The sequence below is a fragment of the Leucoraja erinacea genome, unplaced genomic scaffold, assembly GCF_028641065.1.
Source record: "Leucoraja erinacea ecotype New England unplaced genomic scaffold, Leri_hhj_1 Leri_246S, whole genome shotgun sequence".
Classification (NCBI taxonomy): domain Eukaryota; kingdom Metazoa; phylum Chordata; class Chondrichthyes; order Rajiformes; family Rajidae; genus Leucoraja; species Leucoraja erinaceus.
The window spans coordinates 10,903-28,326 of NW_026576147.1; the positions used below are offsets into that span (position 1 = coordinate 10,903).

The 17,424-nt window shown below is 52.0% G+C and overlaps 1 protein-coding gene across 2 annotated transcripts in view; it reads left to right on the top strand.

The window, feature by feature from the left end:
* The first annotated feature begins 4,968 nt into the window (after positions 1-4,968).
* The window catches only part of LOC129716488 (vacuolar protein sorting-associated protein 52 homolog), a 32,761-nt gene continuing 20,305 nt past the window's right edge, over positions 4,969-17,424 (top strand). The window contains exons 1-7 of one of the 2 annotated variants that reach the window (XM_055666352.1): positions 4,969-5,025; positions 7,996-8,083; positions 10,608-10,660; positions 12,462-12,537; positions 13,776-13,843; positions 15,441-15,616; positions 16,825-16,975. In XM_055666352.1, the coding sequence (XP_055522327.1) occupies positions 5,005-5,025; positions 7,996-8,083; positions 10,608-10,660; positions 12,462-12,537; positions 13,776-13,843; positions 15,441-15,616; positions 16,825-16,975 (633 nt within the window). In that variant the 5' untranslated portion in view covers positions 4,969-5,004. The remainder of the gene's footprint in view (positions 5,026-7,995; positions 8,084-10,607; positions 10,661-12,461; positions 12,538-13,775; positions 13,844-15,440; positions 15,617-16,824; positions 16,976-17,424) is intronic. The other variant, XM_055666353.1, reaches the window with a different exon arrangement.

Below are 17,424 nucleotides of genomic sequence, written 5' to 3' on the forward strand. Positions count from 1 at the left end.
CAAACAGGAGTACTTATTGTTAAGGTGTACAGCCACCGGGGTACTCTCTAGTCCCTGCCTCTGCCCCTTGCCCCTCCTAACTGTGACCCACTTGCCTGCCTCCAGTGGTCTTGGAGTGACCACCTCTCTGTGACTCCTCTCAATGACATCCTCGCTCTCCCTGACCAGACGGAGGTCATTGATCTGCTGCTCCAGGTTCCTAATACGGTCTCTTAGGAGCCACATCTCGACGCACCTGGCGCAGATGTGGACGTCTGGAAGGCTATCGGATTCCTTGACCTCCCACATCTGACATCCAGAACAGTAAACTGCTCTGGCACTCATACTCCCCTCTTACCTAGGTTACAATACAAAATACAATATAATACAATGCAAAATACAAAGTACAATACATACTGCTACAATACAATACAATCAGCAGGGATCTGACTCCTGACTGACTTGCAGTTCAGTGAGTCATGGCTGGTGGGCTGGCACTTCAGTCACTTACAGCTGGTGTGGCAGTTCACTCAGTTACCCCTCCTCCCTTCACCCGTGCTCCTTTCCATCCCCCCCCCCCCCCCCCCACGCATTCAGTCCATCTTCCCTCAACCTCCCCCCCCGTACACTCTTAGTGTCTCTCCGACAGCGCAGCCATTCTTGCCTATTAGTGTGCGGGGCTCTTCCAGAGTGTGCACATGTGCGGAGATTTCAGGCGGGAAGGGCCTGCGGAATCATCCATGTTTGACAGACGTTTCCGAGTTTAAGTATTAAAGAGCAGAGCTTGTCTCGTGCAGCTACAACGGTATCCATCAATGGCCATACATTTAATGTACTAATTGATTATGGCAGTTCAGAAAGTTTTATGTGAACAAGTTGTGTCTCGAGTAAATCTAACTATAATTCCTTCAAATAGAGAAATCCCGATGGCTCTGACAACTCTCAATACTCAAATTATTGGATCTTGTATTGTAGACTTTATTCTGAACAAAACTAGCTATAAATCTGTATGTCTTGGTAGTTTGAAAAATTTGTGTAGCAATATAATTCTAGGTAAGGATTTTCAGAAACAGCACAGATCACTTCAAATAATGAATGAAAGAACTATTCCTGATCTTGTATTGTCAAAGCCACCAGTATTGTGTAGTTTTTCTGCTGCATCTGTTGAGTGTTCTTCATTTATTCACTAATTTATCCTCTAAGTGCAAGCCAATTGCTACAAAATCAAGACATTTTAGTAAAGATGATAGGAACTTTATCAAAACAGAAGTAACTAATCTTTTACAAGAAGGTATCCTAGAACCCAGCTCTTCCCCTTGGAGGGCACAAGTTGGCGTGGTTAAGGACCCCTTGGAGGGACATAGAAAGAGACTCTGCATTGATTACTCTCAAACTATAAACCAGTTCATGGAGCTTGATACATATCCATTACCTCGTATAGAAGAGATTTTCAATACATTACCGATGTATAGGATATCCTCTACTTTTGACCTAAAAAGTGCTTCCTACCAAATTCCTTTGAGAGAATCAGTTGTACACCAGCTGTAAAATAAATTATACCACTACTACAGAGTTCCTTTTGGTGTAACTAATGGCGTGGCTGTTTTTCAGAGAGAGATGGACAAACTTGTAGAACAGGAAAACATTAAACATAGAAACATAGAAAATAGGTGCAGGCCATTTGGCCCTTTGAGCCAGCACCGCCATTCATTGTGATCATGGCTGATCGTCCCCTATCAATAACCAGTGCCTGCCTTCTCCCCATATCCCTTGACTCCACTAGCCACTAGAGCCCTATCTAACTCTCTCTTAAATCCATCCGGTGACTTGGCCTCCACTGCCCTCTGTGGCAGAGAATTCCATAAATTCACAACTCTCTGGGTGAAAAAGTTTTTTCTCACCTCAGTCCTAAATGACCTCCCTTTTATTCTAAGACTGTGGTCCTTGGTTCTGGACTCGCCCAACATTGGGAACATTTTTCCTGCATTTAGCTTGTCTAGTCCTTTTATAATTTTATATGTTTCTATGAGCCCCCTCATCCTTCTAAACTCCAGTGAATACAACCCTAGTCTTTTCAATATTTCCTCATATGACAGTCCCGCCATCCCAGGGATCAATCTCATGAACCTACGCTGCACTGCCTCAATCACAAGGATGTCCTTCATCAAATTAAGAGACCAAAACTGTACACAATACTCCAGATGTGGTCTCACCAGAGCCCTATACCACTGCAGAAGAACTTCTTTACTCCTACACTGAAATCCTGTTGTTATGAAGGCCAACATTCCATCAGCTTTCTTCAGTGCCTGCTGTACCTTCACGCCAACTTTCAGTGACCAGTGTACAAGGACACCCAGGTCTCGCTGTACCTCCCCCTTACCTAAACTAACCCCGTTGCGATAATAATCTGCCCCCTTGTTTTTGCCGCCAAAGTGGATAACCTCACATTTATCTATATTATACTGCATCTGCCATGCATCTGCCAACTCACTGAACCTGTCCAGGTCACCCTGCAACCTCCTAACATCCTCTTCACAGTTTCTCATTGCCACCCAGCTTTGTGTCATCTGCAAACTTGCTAGTGTTCCTCCTATTTCCCTCTTCCAAATCATTAATATATATGGTAAACAGTTGTGGCCCCAACACCGAGCCTTGCGGCACTCCACTCGCCACTGCCTGCCATTCTGAAAAGGACCCGTTCACTCCCACTCTTTGCTTCCGGTCTGCCAACCAATTTTCTATCCATGTCAACACCCTACCCCCAATACCATGTGCTCTAATTTTAGTCACCAGTCTCCCGTTTGGGACCTTATCAAAGGCTTTCTGAACGTCCTAGATACACTACATCCACTGGCACCCCTTCAACCATTTTACTTGTCACATCCTCAAAAAATTCCAGAAGATTAGTCAAGCATGATTTCCCTTTCATAAATCTATGTTGACTTGGACTGGCCTGGTTGCTGCTGCTGGTGCTGGCTGCTGGTGCTGGCCTGGCTGCTGGTACTGGCCTGGCTGCTGGTGCTGGCCTGGCTGCTGGTGCTGGCTGCTGGTGCTGGCCTGGCTGCTGGTTCTGGCCTGGTGCTGGCCTGGCTGGCCTGGCTGCTGGTTCTGGCCTGGCTGCTGGTGCTGGCCTGGCTGCTGGTGCTGGCCTGGCTGCTGGTTCTGCTGGTTCTGGCCTGGCTGCTGGTGCTGGTGCTGGCCTGGCTGCTGGTGCTGGCCTGGCTGCTGGTGGTACTGGCCTGGCTGCTGGTGCTGGTGCTGGCCTGGCTGCTGGTGCTGGCTTTGCTGCTGGTGCTGGTGCTGGCCTGGCTGCTGGTGCTAGCCTGGCTGCTGGTACTGATGCTGGTGCTGGCCTGGCTGCTGGTGCTGGCCTGGCTGCTGGTGCTAGCCTGGCTGCTGGTACTGATGCTGGTGCTGGCCTGGCTGCTGGAAGCAAGGACGCTCTCATAGAAGCTCCTGGCCTGCTCCCCGTCCAACCCTCCCTCCCTGAGTTGGGGAGAACAGGGCACACGCCGCTCACTGTCCCTCCAAGCACCTCCATCCTCCACCGCCGGGGTGAAGCTGATCAGATGCCGGTGGCTCATTGCAAACAGCTTTTCACTGCACCTCGGTCAACAATATCCTAACTGAGCAGCCTGTCTCGATGGTGCCAGCGCACAGCTTCAGAGCAGAAATAAAACAAGCATCAATGCTCTTGGTCTTTCACCCCACACATAATAATTCCTCGGGTCTCGGCAACGAGTCAATGGCTTGGAGTTGATTCCTGAGAGGATTATATCCACTGCTGGAGATCCCTTAAGCCTCGAGGTGCCTCAGGAGAAGGGTCTCAGCCCGGAATGTCACCTATAGGGAGGTTTCACGGCAGTCGGGTGACGACCCATGACCCGTACTGTTGCTATGCCACTCCAACTGGATTACACGCGATGAACTGCAGGTAGGCACTTACCATTGTTTCCAGCATAGCGGGCCCGTTAAAACCCGCTGAAAATTGTCAATTTTTGCGCTGTAAATAATTATGGAAATCGGGATAAGTGCGTGAGACATTTAGCCAACTTCAGAATTCCAAAAGTGAGGAGAAATGACGGTAGATAGAAACAAGAGCTGAAGGGACAACAACAGCCAGAGTGCTTGGCGAACATTGGCCGTTTACTCACTGCATTTCATCATGGCATTATTTGTGTTTTTTCTTGATTCCTTTGGCATATAAAAAGTTTCAGAAGTGATAAATCTGGCTGTCATTTTTTTTAAATCGCCCATGGTTCTCGTGGGTTTTTACATACAAAATGAAAACGCATCTGAAGAAAAATTTACAGCCAGATTTATCACTTCTGAGAATTTTTAGATACAAAAGGAATCATGAAAAACACAAATAATGCCTTACTTGATGAAATGCAGTGAACAAACGCAATAATTCCCAATATTTTCAATGTTTACCAAGGACTTTAGCTGCTGTAGTCCCTTCAGTTCTCGCTTCTCTATACCTTCATTTCGCTTCACGTTTGGAATTCTAAAGTTGGGTACATGTCTCTCACACTTACCCCGACTCCCACAATTTTTTTCAGCGCAAAAATTCAACATTTTGGCGGTTTTTAACAGGTAGGAAAGTACGCGTTTCTAGCATTAATAACATATACTGGAAGTGACGGATGTCTTCCAGTTGGATTTAGCAGCTCCGTGCGTCGAGCCCTATGACCCGGTGACCTTCCATGCAACCCCCCTATTCCTCTCTCTCCACAGATGCTGTTCGACCCGCTGAGTAACTGCAGGATTTAGTGACTGAAGCAGCAGAGGCAGATCCTTGCTCCACAGCAGCGAGGGGTGATGTGGTCAGGGGGAGGGAGGGAGAGAGGCTGCTGTTGTTTGTGGGTCTGTTGGCCTGGGTTAGACTGGGGGCCAAGGCTGGGAGACAAGGCAGAGGGGGAAGGCCGGCTGTACAACTCCAGGCCCAGGCTGCGGTCCCTGGCTAGGCCGCGCCGCGGGGGTTGCTGGGAGTTGTAGTCCGCAAAATGCGCGGAAGTGGCCGCGATGGCGACGGAGGTGATGGAGGTAGAGGGGGGCACTGGAGCTGGGTCAATGTGTGGGGGGCAGGGAGCGCCGCTCTGAAGGGGGGAGGGGGAGGGAGCTCTACATTGAGGGGGGGGGGGGGGGGGGGGGGAGGGAGCTCTACGTTGGGGGGGGGAGGGGGGGAGCTCTACATTGAGGGGGGGGGGGGGGGAGGGAGGGGGGGGGGGGGGGAGGGGGGGGTGGGAGAGGGGGGGGGGGGGGGGGGGGGGGGGGGGGGGGGGGAGGGGGGGGGGGGGGGGGGGGGGGGGGGGGGGAGGGAGGGGGTGGGGGGGGGAGGGGGGGGGGGGGGGGAGGGGGGTGGGGGGGGGGGGGGGGGGGAGGGAAAGAGGTGGGGGGGGGGGGGGGAGGGAGGGAGCTCTACATTGAGGGGGGGGGGAGGGGGAGGGAGAGCGGAGATCTACATTGAGGGGGGGGGGGGAGGGAGGGGCTCTACATTGAGGGGGGGGGGGGGGGGGGAGGGGGAGCTCTACATTGAGGGGGGGGGGGGGGAGGTGACCATTGCGGGGGGGGGGGGGGAGGGAGGGAGCTCTACATTGAGGGGGGGGGGGGGGGGGAGGGAGAGGGGGGGGGGGGGGGGGGGGGGGGGGGGGGGGGGGGGGGGGGGGGGGGGGGGGGGGGGGGGGGGGGAGGGAGGGAGCTCTACATTGAGGGGGGGGGGAGGGAGGGGAGCTCTACATTGAGGAGGGGGGGGAGGGAGGGAGCTCTACATTGAGGGGGGGGGGGAGGGAGGGGAGCTCTACATTGAGGGGGGGGGGGGGGGGGGGAGGGAGGGAGGGGGGGGGGGGGGGAGAGGAAGGGAGGGGGGGGGAGGGAGAGGGAGCTCTACATGAGGGGGGGGGGGAGGGAGCTCTACATTGAGGGGGGGGAGGGGGGAGAGAGCTCTACATTGAAGGGGGAGGGAGGGGGAGCTCTACATTGAGGGGGGGGGGGGAGGGAGGGAGCTCTACATTGAGAGGGGGGGAGGGGGAGGGAGCTCTACATTGAGGGGGGGAGGGGGAGGGAGGGAGCTCTACATTGAGGGGGGGGGGGAGGGGAGGGAGCTCTACATTGAGGGGGGGGGGGGGAGGGGGAGGGAGCTCTACATTGAGGGGGGGGGGGAGGGGGAGGGAGCTCTACATTGAGGGGGGGGGGGGGAGGGGAGGGAGCTCTACATTGAGGGGGGGGGGGGGGGGGGAGGGAGCTCTACATTGAGGGGGGGAGGGGAGGGGGGAGGGGGATTGAGGGGGGGGGGAGGGGAGGGAGCTCTACATTGAGGGGGGGGGGGAGGGGGAGCTCTACATTGAGGGGGGGAGGGGGAGGGGAGGGAGCTCTACATTGAGGGGGGGGGGAGGGGGGGAGGAGAGCTCTACATTGAGGGGGGGAGGGGGAGGGAGGGAGCTCTAAGGGGGGGGGGGGGGGAGGGAGCTCTACATTGAGGGAGGGGGGGGAGGGAGGGAGCTTCTACATTGAGGGGGGGGAGGGGGGGGGGGAGGGAGCTCTACATTGAGGGGGGGGAGGGGGGAGGGAGGGAGCTCTACGTTGAGGGGGGGGAGGGGGAGGGAGCTCTACGTTGAGGGGGGGGGGGGGGAGGGAGCTCTACATTGAGGGGGGAGGGGGAGGGAGGGAGCTCTACATTGAGGGGGGGAGGGGGAGGGAGGGAGGGAGCTCTACGTTGAGGGGGGGGGGGGGGAGGGGGAGGGAGCTCTACGTTGAGGGGGGGAGGGGGAGGGAGGGAGCTCTACGTTGAGGGGGGAGGGGGAGGGAGCTCTACATTGAGGGGGGGGGAGGGGGAGGGAGCTCTACGTTGAGTTGGGGGGGGGAGGGGGGGGGAGCTCTACAGGGGGGGGGGGGGGGGGGGAGAGGGGGAGGGAGGGAGCTCTACATTGAGGGGGGGAGGGGGAGGGGGAGGGAGGGAGGGGGAGGGTGAGGGGGGGGGGGGGGGAGGGAGGGAGCTCTACATTGAGGGGGGGAGGGGGAGGGAGAGAGCTCTACATTGAGGGGGGGGAGGGGGAGGGAGGGAGCTCTACAATGAGAGGGGGGGGAGGGGAGGGGGGGGGAGCTCTACATTGAGGGGGGGGGGGAGGGAGGGAGCTCTACGTTGGGGGGGAGGGGAGCTCTACATTGAGGGGGGGGGAGGGGGAGGGGAGGGAGCTCTACATTGAGGGGGGGGGGGAGGGAGGGAGCTCTACGTTGAGGGGGGGGAGGGAGGGAGCTCTACGTTGGGGGGGGGGGAGGGAGCTCTACATTGAGGGGGGAGGGGGAGGGAAGCTCTACATTGAGGGGGGGAGGGAGGGAGCTCTACATTGAGGGGGGGGGGGGGGAGGAGGGAGGGAAGCTCTACATTGAGGGGGGAGGAGGGAGGGAGCTCTACATTGAGGGGGGGGGGAGGGGGAGGGAGCTCTACATTGAGGGGGGGGGGGGGGGAGGGAGCTCTACATTGAGGGGGGGAGGGGGAGGGAGCTCTACATTGAGGGGGGGAGGGAGGGAGCTTTGAGGAGGGATTGAGGGGGAGGGAGGAGGGGGGGGGGGAGGGAGCTCTACATTGAGGGGGGGGAGGGAGCTCTACAATGAGGGGGGGAGGGGGAGGGAGCTCTACAATGAGGGGGGAGGGGGAGGGAGCTCTACAATGAGGGGGGAGGGAGCTCTACATGAGGCGGGGGGGATGGGGGGGGGAGGGAGGGAGCTCTACATTGAGGGGGAGGGGGAGGGAGCTCTACATTGCGGGGGGGAGGGGGAGGGAGCTCTACAATGAGGGGGAGGGGGAGGGAGCTCTACATTGCGGGGGGAGGGGGAGGGAGCTCTACAATGAGGGGGAGGGGGAGGGAGCTCTACATTGAGGGGGGGAGGTGAGGGAGGGATCACTATCACTGTCCCACAGACACTAGGGACAATTTACTATTTTTACAGAAGTCGTTAACCCACAAACCTGTATGTCTGGAGTTTGTACAATGAAACGGGTGTTTTCTGTTGTAGGGGCAGCGGATGCAGGCAGTGGGCGGTGAGATGCTGATGGGTGAACTGGACATCACCTCAGATGAGTTCATCCTGGACGAAGTGGACAGTGAGTACCGTTCCTCCTGAGCCTAACGCACGATGGGGGCTGCTTGCTAACCTGTTCGGCTGAACACGACAGCTGTTAATAAAAGAAGATACAAGGAATTGCAGATGTTGGTTTATAATGAGATACAGAGTACTGGAGTAACATAATGGGTGGTCAGACAGAACCTCTGGAGAACAGGGATAAGCAATGTTTTGAGTAAGAAGGGTCTCGATCATGTTCACCAGAGATGCTGCCTGACCTGCTGAGTTACTCCAGCACTCTGTGAAACGTCACCTATCCATGTTCTCCATAGATGCTGCCTGACCTGCTGAGTTACTCCAGCACTCTGTGAAACGTCACCTATCCATGTTCTCCACAGATGCTGCCTGACTCGCTGAGTTACTCCAGCACTGTAGCTTATAATAGGGAGGTTTCACGGCAGTCGGGTCATGCCCCATGACCCGTACTGTTGCTACGCTACTCCAAATGGATTACACGCGATGAACTGCAGGTAAGCACTTACCCTTGTTTCCAGCGTACTGGGCCCATTAAAACCTGCTGAAATTGTCAATTTTTGCACTGTAAATAATTATGGAAATCGGGATAAGCGTGTGAGACATTTAGCTTACTTCAGAATTCCAAAGGTGAGGAGAAATGATGGCAGATATAAGCGAAAGCTGAAGGGACAACAACAGCCAGAGTGCTTAGCGAACATTGGCCGTTTGCTCACTGCATTTCATCAACTAAGGTTTTTTTTCTTGATTCCTTTGGCATCTAAAAAATTTCAGAAGAGATAAATCTGGCTGTAATTTTTTTAAATCGCCCATAGTTCCCGTGGGTTTTTACATACAAAATGAAAACTCATCCGAAGAAAAATTTACAGCCAGATTTATCACTTCTGAGATTTTTTAGATACGAAAGGAATCAAGAAAAAAAACACAAATAATGCTTTACAGTTGATGAAATGCAGTGAGCAAACGCGATAATTCCCAATATTTTCAATTCCATATCTGCACGACCATTGTTTACCAAGCACTTTAGCTGCTGTAGTCCCTTCAGTTCTCGCGTCTTTATACCTTCATTTCGCTTCACTTTTGGAATTCTAAAGTTGGGTACATGTCTCTCACGCTTACCCCGACTCCCACAATTTGTTTCAGCGCAAAAACTCAACATTTTGGCGGTTTTTAACAGGTAGGAAAGTACGCGTTTTTAGCATTAATAACATATACCGGAAGTGACGGACGTCCTCCAGATGGATTTAGCGGCTCCGTGCGGCGAGCCCTCTGACCCAGTCACCTTTCGTGCAACCCTCCTATAAAACATTTGCAGAATTGTCTGTGTGGTTGGTGGGAATTAAGGTGGTAGGTTTAATATTGGATTATTGTAGCCAGGAAATTGTACAATTTGTGTGACTTTTAGTGTAAACAACATCAGGTTCAAGAGTTAACAGATGTCCACAAATTTTCTGGAAGTTTTCTTATTAAAATATGTTAGGACTTCTGTTCTTGGAGCGCAGGAGGCTGAGGGGTGATGTTAAAGAGGTGCATGAATTCATGAGGGGAATAGATCGGTTGAGTGTATAATGTATTTTACCCAGAGAGGATGATGGATTACTGCCACAAGCTGCTAGAGGAAGTAGTTGAGACAGATCTATGAAAAGATTAAAATGACATTTGGACAGGGACATGGATCGGAAAGATTTAGAGGGATTTGGGCCAAATGCGGGCAGGATGGGTCATCTTGCTTGACATGCAGGAGTTGGACCAACAGGCCTGTTTCTATACTGTATGAATTCATGAATCTTGTTCATTGCTGTCTGAGGAAGCATCCCAAAATGAAACGTCATCTGTCCATTGCCTCCATTGATGTTGCCTGAACTGCTGAGTTCCTCCAGCAGTTTGTGTTTTGTTCAAGATTCCAGCATCTGCACTTTCTTGTGTCTCCAGCTTGCAAATTGCAAATCATTCCTTTTCAATTTTTCTTTGCATTGCTGCTTTCATCTGAGCTGCAGTGCACCAACCTGTTGAACACTTAATTTGTCCAGAACGTTAGCCTTTCTCAAATCCTGTAAATCTATTTGAAGAACAGCACCTTATATTCCGCTTGAGCAGCTTACAACCCAGCGGTGCATTCTTGATTTCTCAAACCTCAAATAACCCTTGCGTCGCCTCTCTCTCAGTTCTTCCTCCACCCTAGTTGTTGTTCCAGCTTCAAAGTCGTCTTGTGGAGTCTCATTGTCTGTAACTGGTTTTCACCTAGCCCACGGCTAACAATGACCTGTTTCCTTTATCGTCATAACCTTTTTTGCAGATCTTTCATTCATTTGTTCTATATCAACAACCATATCTCTCGTTTTCCTTTCCCCTGACTCACTGAAGAAGGGTCTCAACCCGAAACATCACCTATTCCTTCTCTCCAGAGATACTGCCTGTCTCGCTGAGTTAATCCAGCTTTTTGTGTTTAACATCAGTTTAAACCAGCATTTCCAATTTATTCCCGCTCAGTCTATCTTCAAAGATGATTATTTATTACCTTTGCATTGCAGCACATATACAGGCCAACCTCGAGGATGAACTCGTGAAGGAAGCGTTAAAGACTGTAAGTTTACTTCATTTTTAGCATCTTGTCCAAAAGTGTAGGGATCGGATTAATGTTTGTAAAATGGGATTGATTTAGCAGTCGCTGGAGGGACTGCTCACATGCGAGCAAATGGTATCTGTGAAGATCTCGGAGAAACCCCGTGCGGTTACGGGGAGAACGTACAACTCCGTTTAGATAGTGCCCGTAGTCAGGATCAAACCCGGGTCTCCGGCGCTGCAAGCGCTGTAAAGCAGCAACTCTACCACTGCGCCACCGTGCCATTGAGGGAGTGCAGCGTAGGTTTACAAGGTTAATTCCCGGGATGACTGGACTGTCATATATTGAGAGATTGGAACGGCTGGGCTTGTATACTCTGGAGTTTAGAAGGATGAGTTGGGATCTTATTGAAACATATAAGGGTTTGGACAGGCTAGAGGCAGGAAATATGTTCCCAATGTTGGGGGAGTCCAGAAACAGGTGCCTCAGTTTAAGAATAAGGGGTAAGCCATTTAAAACGGAGGTGAGGAAAAACATTTTCATCCAGAGAGTTGTGAATCTGTGGAATTCTCTGCCTCAGAAGGCAGTGGGGGCCAATTCTTTGGATGCTTTCATAGAAACATTGTTATATGGTTAACATAAAAAATAGGTGCAGGAGGAGGCCATTCAGCCCTTCGAGTCAGCACCGCCATTCATTGTGATCATGGCTGATCGTCCCTTATCAATAACCCGTGCCTGCCTTCTCCCCATATCCCTTGACTCCACTAGCCCCTAGAGCTCTATCTAACTCTCTCTTAAATCCATCCGGTGACTTGGCCTCCACTGCCCTCTGTGGCAGGGAATTCCATAAATTCACAACTCTCTGGGTGAATTTTTTTTTTCTCACCTCAGTCTTAAATGACCTCCCCTTTATTCTAAGACTGTGGCTCCTGGACTCGTCCCATATTGGGAATTTGTTTCCTGCATCTAGCTTGTCCGGTCCTTTTATAATTTTATATGTTTCTATATGATTCCCCCTCATCCTTCTAAACTATAGTGAATACAAGCCTCGTCTTTTCAATCTTTCCTCATATGACAGTCCCGCCATCCCAGGGATTAATCTCGTGAACCTATGCTGCACTGCTTCAATCACAAAGATTTCCTTCCTCAAATTAGGAGACCAAAACTGTACACAATACTCCAGTGTGGTCTCACCAGCGCCCTATACAACTACAGAAGAACCTCTTTACTCCTATACTGAAATCCTCTTGTTATGAAGGCCAACATTCCTTTAGCTTTCTTCACTGCCTGCTGTACCTGTAAGCCAACTTTCAGTGACCGGTGTACAAGGACGCCCAGGTCTCGCTGCACCTCCCCCTTACCTAACCTAACCCCATTGAGATAATAATCTGCCCCCTTGTTTTTGTCGCCAAAGTGGATAACCTCCCATTTATCTATATTATACTGCATCTGCCACGCATCTGCCCACTCACTCAACCTGTCCAGGTCAACCTACAACCTCCTAACATCCTCTTCACAGTTCACACTGCCAACCAGTTTTGTGTCATGAGAAAGTTGAATAGAGCTCTTAATGATAGCGGAGTCCGGGGATATGGGGAGAAGGCAGGAACGGGTTACTGATTGTGGATGATCAGCCATGATCACAGTGAATGTCAGTGCTGGCTCGAAGGGTTGACTGGCCTCCTCCTGCACCAGTTGTCTATTGTCTATTGAGGTTAATGTTGTGTGGTGTTCAAGAACCTGACGATTGTCTGGAAGGAGCAGGTTCGTGAAGCTGGAGGAGGTGTGAGAGTGGGTTTAACTGAGCTATATTTGTCCACAGGGCGTTGATCTGAGACACTACTCCAAACAGGTGGAGACTGAGTTGCAGTATATTGAACATGCCTCCATCAAAGACTGTATCCTTTTCCAAAAACAATCTCCACCATCTGCCTCTGGCGTACCTCATTGGGCTGAAATGGTGCATTTAGTTCCCCTCCTGAGCTTCCTGTAGTGGGAGAGTCTAGGACCAGAGGTCGCAGCCTCAAAATTAAAGGATATTCCTGTAGGAAGGAGATGAGGAGGAATTTCTTTAGGGTGGAATTCATTGCCACACTGTGGAAGCCAAGTCTATGGATATTTTTAAGGCTGGGATAGATAGATTCTTGATTAGTGTGGGTGTCGGGGGTTATGGGGAGAAGTCAAGAGAATGTGGTAAGGAGGGAGAGATAGATCAGCCACGATTGAATGGTGGAGTAGACATGATGGGCTGAATGGTCTTTTCTGCTCCTATCACTTATGAACTTTAAACAGCTATTTTTTCCTGCAAATGAAAGCACACTGGTTTAGTTTCATGTACAGTGAGAACTGTTTTTGTTGTGTGTTATCCAATCAGCATAAAGACTATATATGATTAACATCACAGTGTACAGATACAGGATAAAGGGAATAATGTTTAGTGCAAGATAAAGTCAGATTAAAGATAGTCCAAGGGTCTCCAATGAGGTAGATGGGAGGTCAGGACCGCTGTCTAGTTGGTGATAGGTTAACAGCTGGGAAGAAAGTGTCCCTGAATCTGGAGGTGTGTGCGTATTCAGGCTCCTGTACCTTCTTCTCGATGGTAGCAGCGAGATAGAACATGGCCAGGGTGGTGTGGGTCTCTGATGTTGCTGTTGGTCTCTTTGAGGCAACAACTCCTGTAGATCCCTTCGATGGTGGGGAGGTGAGTACCCGTGAAGGACCGGGCAGTGTCCGCCACTCTCTGTACTCACCTTGGCTCCTGGGTGGTGAGTTGCTGACCTGGCTGTGATGCAGCCAGTCAGTGTGCTCTCTACTGTACATCTGTGGATGTCTGATAGAGTTGACACAGGGCAGGTACACGCACACTGCCCAGTGTACAGGTACTGACACAGGACAGGTAAATGGCCCGGTCCATCACAGGTACGGACACAGGGCAGGTACATGGACAGGTAATGACACAGGGCAGGTACATGGACAGGTAATGACACAGGGCAGGTACATGGACAGGTAACAACAGCAGGGTACTCCAGCTCCACCTGCTATGAACTGATCCCTCGTGCAGCCGCTGGGCTCTGGAACGGTGGGAGTTGTGCTCTTTGCTCTGAATTCTCACTGTGTTCCTCAGCGGCCACAACAGACATCAAGGAGAGTGAGAACATCGCCAGCCTGCACAACCAGATCACAGCCTGTGACACCATCCTGGAGGTAGGTGGGTGCAGCCACAGCCTTGAGGACACTGCCACAGTGATACTGGCAGGGTCGTGGCCAGGGACTCCACTGGGCTGCTCTTGTATGGAGGTCAACGAGGATGTTGCCCGGACTAGAGGGTGTGAGCTGTTGGGAGAGGTTGAGTAGGCTGGGTCTCTATTCCATGGAGCGCAGGAGGATGAGGGGAGATCTTACAGAGGTGTACAAAATCATGAGAGGAATAGATCGGGTAGACGCACAGGCCAACAATGTCCCAGCTACACTAAACCCACTTGCCTGCTCTTGGTCCATAAACCTGCAAACCTGTCCTATCCATGTACCTATCCACGTACCTTTCTTAAACGATGGGATAGTCCCAGCCTCAACTACCTGCTCTGGCAGCCTGTTCCATACATCCAAAAAGTTACCCCTCAGATTCCTATTGAATCTTTTCCCCTTCACCTTGAACCTATGTCCTCTGGTCCTCGATTCCCCCACTCTGGGTAAAAGACTCTGCATCTACCCGATGTATTCCTCTCATGATTGTGTACACTACTGTAAGATCACCCCTCATCCTCCTACACACCATGGAACTATAATATTAGACAACTTTGGTCCGTTGCGATATTGATGGTTATGGGAAATGTCAGGCAAGTAATGCTCGAGCTAAAATCAAATTAGTTGTGATCCCATTGAATGGGGCTCGGGTTCAGTGGTCTATTTCTGTTCCAGTTCCATATGACCTTGCCCGGAGTACCATACACTGCACCAAGGGAAGGAGATATACTTGTATTACAGGCAGTATTAGAGAATGCTTTCTGGGTTTTTGTTATCTCTGGAAATCCATTATAGCCAACACACTCGGGAGTTCAGTGGAATGAGATGTTGTCTCCCTGAAACATAGAGTCATGCGAGACTTTGAAAATGCAGTGGGTCTAAGGTAGCAGAGTTTAGCAATACTGAGCTTCAAGACAAATAGACTGGGCAAAGCAGAAATGAGACCAAATATTGCACATTTACAGAAAAATGGTCCACAGATTTACTAAAAATCCTGCCCGGTCCAATTTTAGATACATTTGGTGTTCTGCATGTGGTAATACCCATACAGTGAGTGGTAAAAGCAAATGCAGACTCTGTGATCTATTTGAGCGCTAAACGATCAGCTTTATGGTTTTGCGACTCTGATGTGGGAAATTGTGAAAATGATAAGAAAGATGAGTAGATTGTAATATGTTTATCTCAAGAGCTTATGGATTTGTAAAGTCTTATTCATTGGTAAGGGTGTCAAGAGTTATGGGGAGAAGGCAGGAGAATGGGGTTGAGAGAGAAAGACAGATCAGCTATGATTGAATGGCACAGTAAACTCGATGGGCCGAATAGCCTACTTCTGCTCTTATGAATTATAAACTTATAAACAGAGACCCAGCCTACTCAACCTCTCCCTATAGCTCACACCCTCTAGTCCTCGCAACATACTCGTAAATCTTCCCTCAACCCTTTCGATGACGAGATTAGATGGGGCATCTTGTTTGGCATTGATGAGCTGGGCTGAAGGACCTGTTTCCATGCTGTATGACTCTCTGACCCTCTTTGTCTGCTGTGTGCCTTGTGGCAGAGGATGGAGCAGATGCTGAGCACCTTCCAGTGTGACCTGAGCAGCATCAGCTGTGAGATCCAGACTTTACAGGAGCAGTCCATCGCCATGAACATCAAGCTGAAGAACCGTCAGTCCGTGCGCAGCGAACTCAGCCAGTTAGTGGACGAGCTCATCGTGCCCAACATCATGATCACGTGAGTGACCGGGCTCAGTGGCACCCACCCCACCCTGACCAACCCACCCACCCTGACCAACCCCGCACCCACCCACCCACCCTGACCAACCATTGCACCCACCCACCCTGACTCATCCACCCACCCCGACCCACCCCTCCCCCAACCAACCCACCCACCCACCCCCCCGACCCACCCACTACCCACTGCCGACCCCCCCCCCCCCCAACCAATCCACCCACCGACCCACCCCCGCACCCACCCACCCAAACCCATCCACCAACCCACCCACCCTGACACATCCACCCACCCACCCACCCCGACCCACCCACCCCGACCACCCACCCCGACCCATCCACTACCCACCCCGCACCCACCCACCCCACCCCAACCAATCCACCCACCGACCCACCCCACACCCACCTCCGACCCATCCACCCCCACCCCGACCCACCAACCCACCCCGACTCATCCACCCCTCCCCCAACCCACCCCACCCCGACCCACCCACTACCCACCGCCGACCCACCCCAACCCAACCAACCAACCCCGACCCACCGACCCACCCCGTACGCACCCACCCCAACACATCCACCCACCCACCCACCCCGACCCATCCACTCCGACCCATCCACTACCCACCCCGCCACCCACCCCCCCACCCCAACCAATCCACCCACCGACCCATCCGCCCACCCCGACTCATCCACCCGTTTTCCTCATCTCCGTTCTAAATGGCTTACCCCTTATTCTTAAACTGTGTGATCCCTGGTTCTGGACTCCCCCCAACATTGGGAACATGTTTCCTGCCTCTAGCGTGTCCAAATCCCCTAATAATCTTAAATGTTTCAATAAGATCGCCTCTCATCCTTCTAAATTCCAGTGTACACAAGCCCAGCCGCTCCATTCTCTCAGCAGATGACAGTCCCGCCATCCCAGGAATTAACCTTGTGAACCTAAGCTGCGCTCCCTCAATAGCAAGAATGTCCTTCCTCAAATTAGGAGACCAAAACTGCACACAATACTCCAGGTGTGGTCCCCCTGTACAACTGCAGAAGGACCTCTTTGCTTCTATACTCAACTTCTTTTGTTATGAAGGCCATCAATGTTTCGGGGGGGGGGGGGGGGGGGGAGGGTATGATACGAGCGTTGAAACCTGCTCAGCTGGTGCCATGCCCATCTCTGGCACTGACTGCCTCTCACCCCCTCCCTGCCCATTTACGTTACAGCACCATCCTGGACACCCCAGTCACTGAGCAACAGTTTGTGGAGCAGCTCCACGAGCTCAACAACAAGATTAACTACGTCAAAGAGCAGTCCTTCAAGGAGACCTTGGCCTGCTCTGATGTGCAAGACATCCTGGACCGCCTCAAGATTAAGGTACGGGCTTCAGCATCAATAGACAATAGGTGCAGCAGTAGGCCATTCGGCCCTTCGAGCCAGCATCGCCATTCAATGTGATCATGGCTGATCATCCCCAATCAGTACCCCGTTCCTGCCTTCTCCCCATATCCCCTGACTCCGCTATCTTTAACAGCCCTATCTAGCTCTCTCTTGAAAGTATCCATCACCTCCACCACCCTCTGAGGCAGAGAATTCCACAGACTCACAACTCTCTGTATGGCATCTCTCTCTTTCTCTCTCTCTGTCTCTATCCTGTACAACAGGTGAGATACAGGTACGGCCTCTCTTTGTCACTGACCAATACCAGGCCGGAAGTACAGATGTGGCATCTCTCTTTCTGTAACTTGTCTACTACGGCAGGCATGGTGACGCAGCGGGTAGTGCAGAATGCCTTCAGTTGCCACCCATTGGTTGGCATTCGCGGG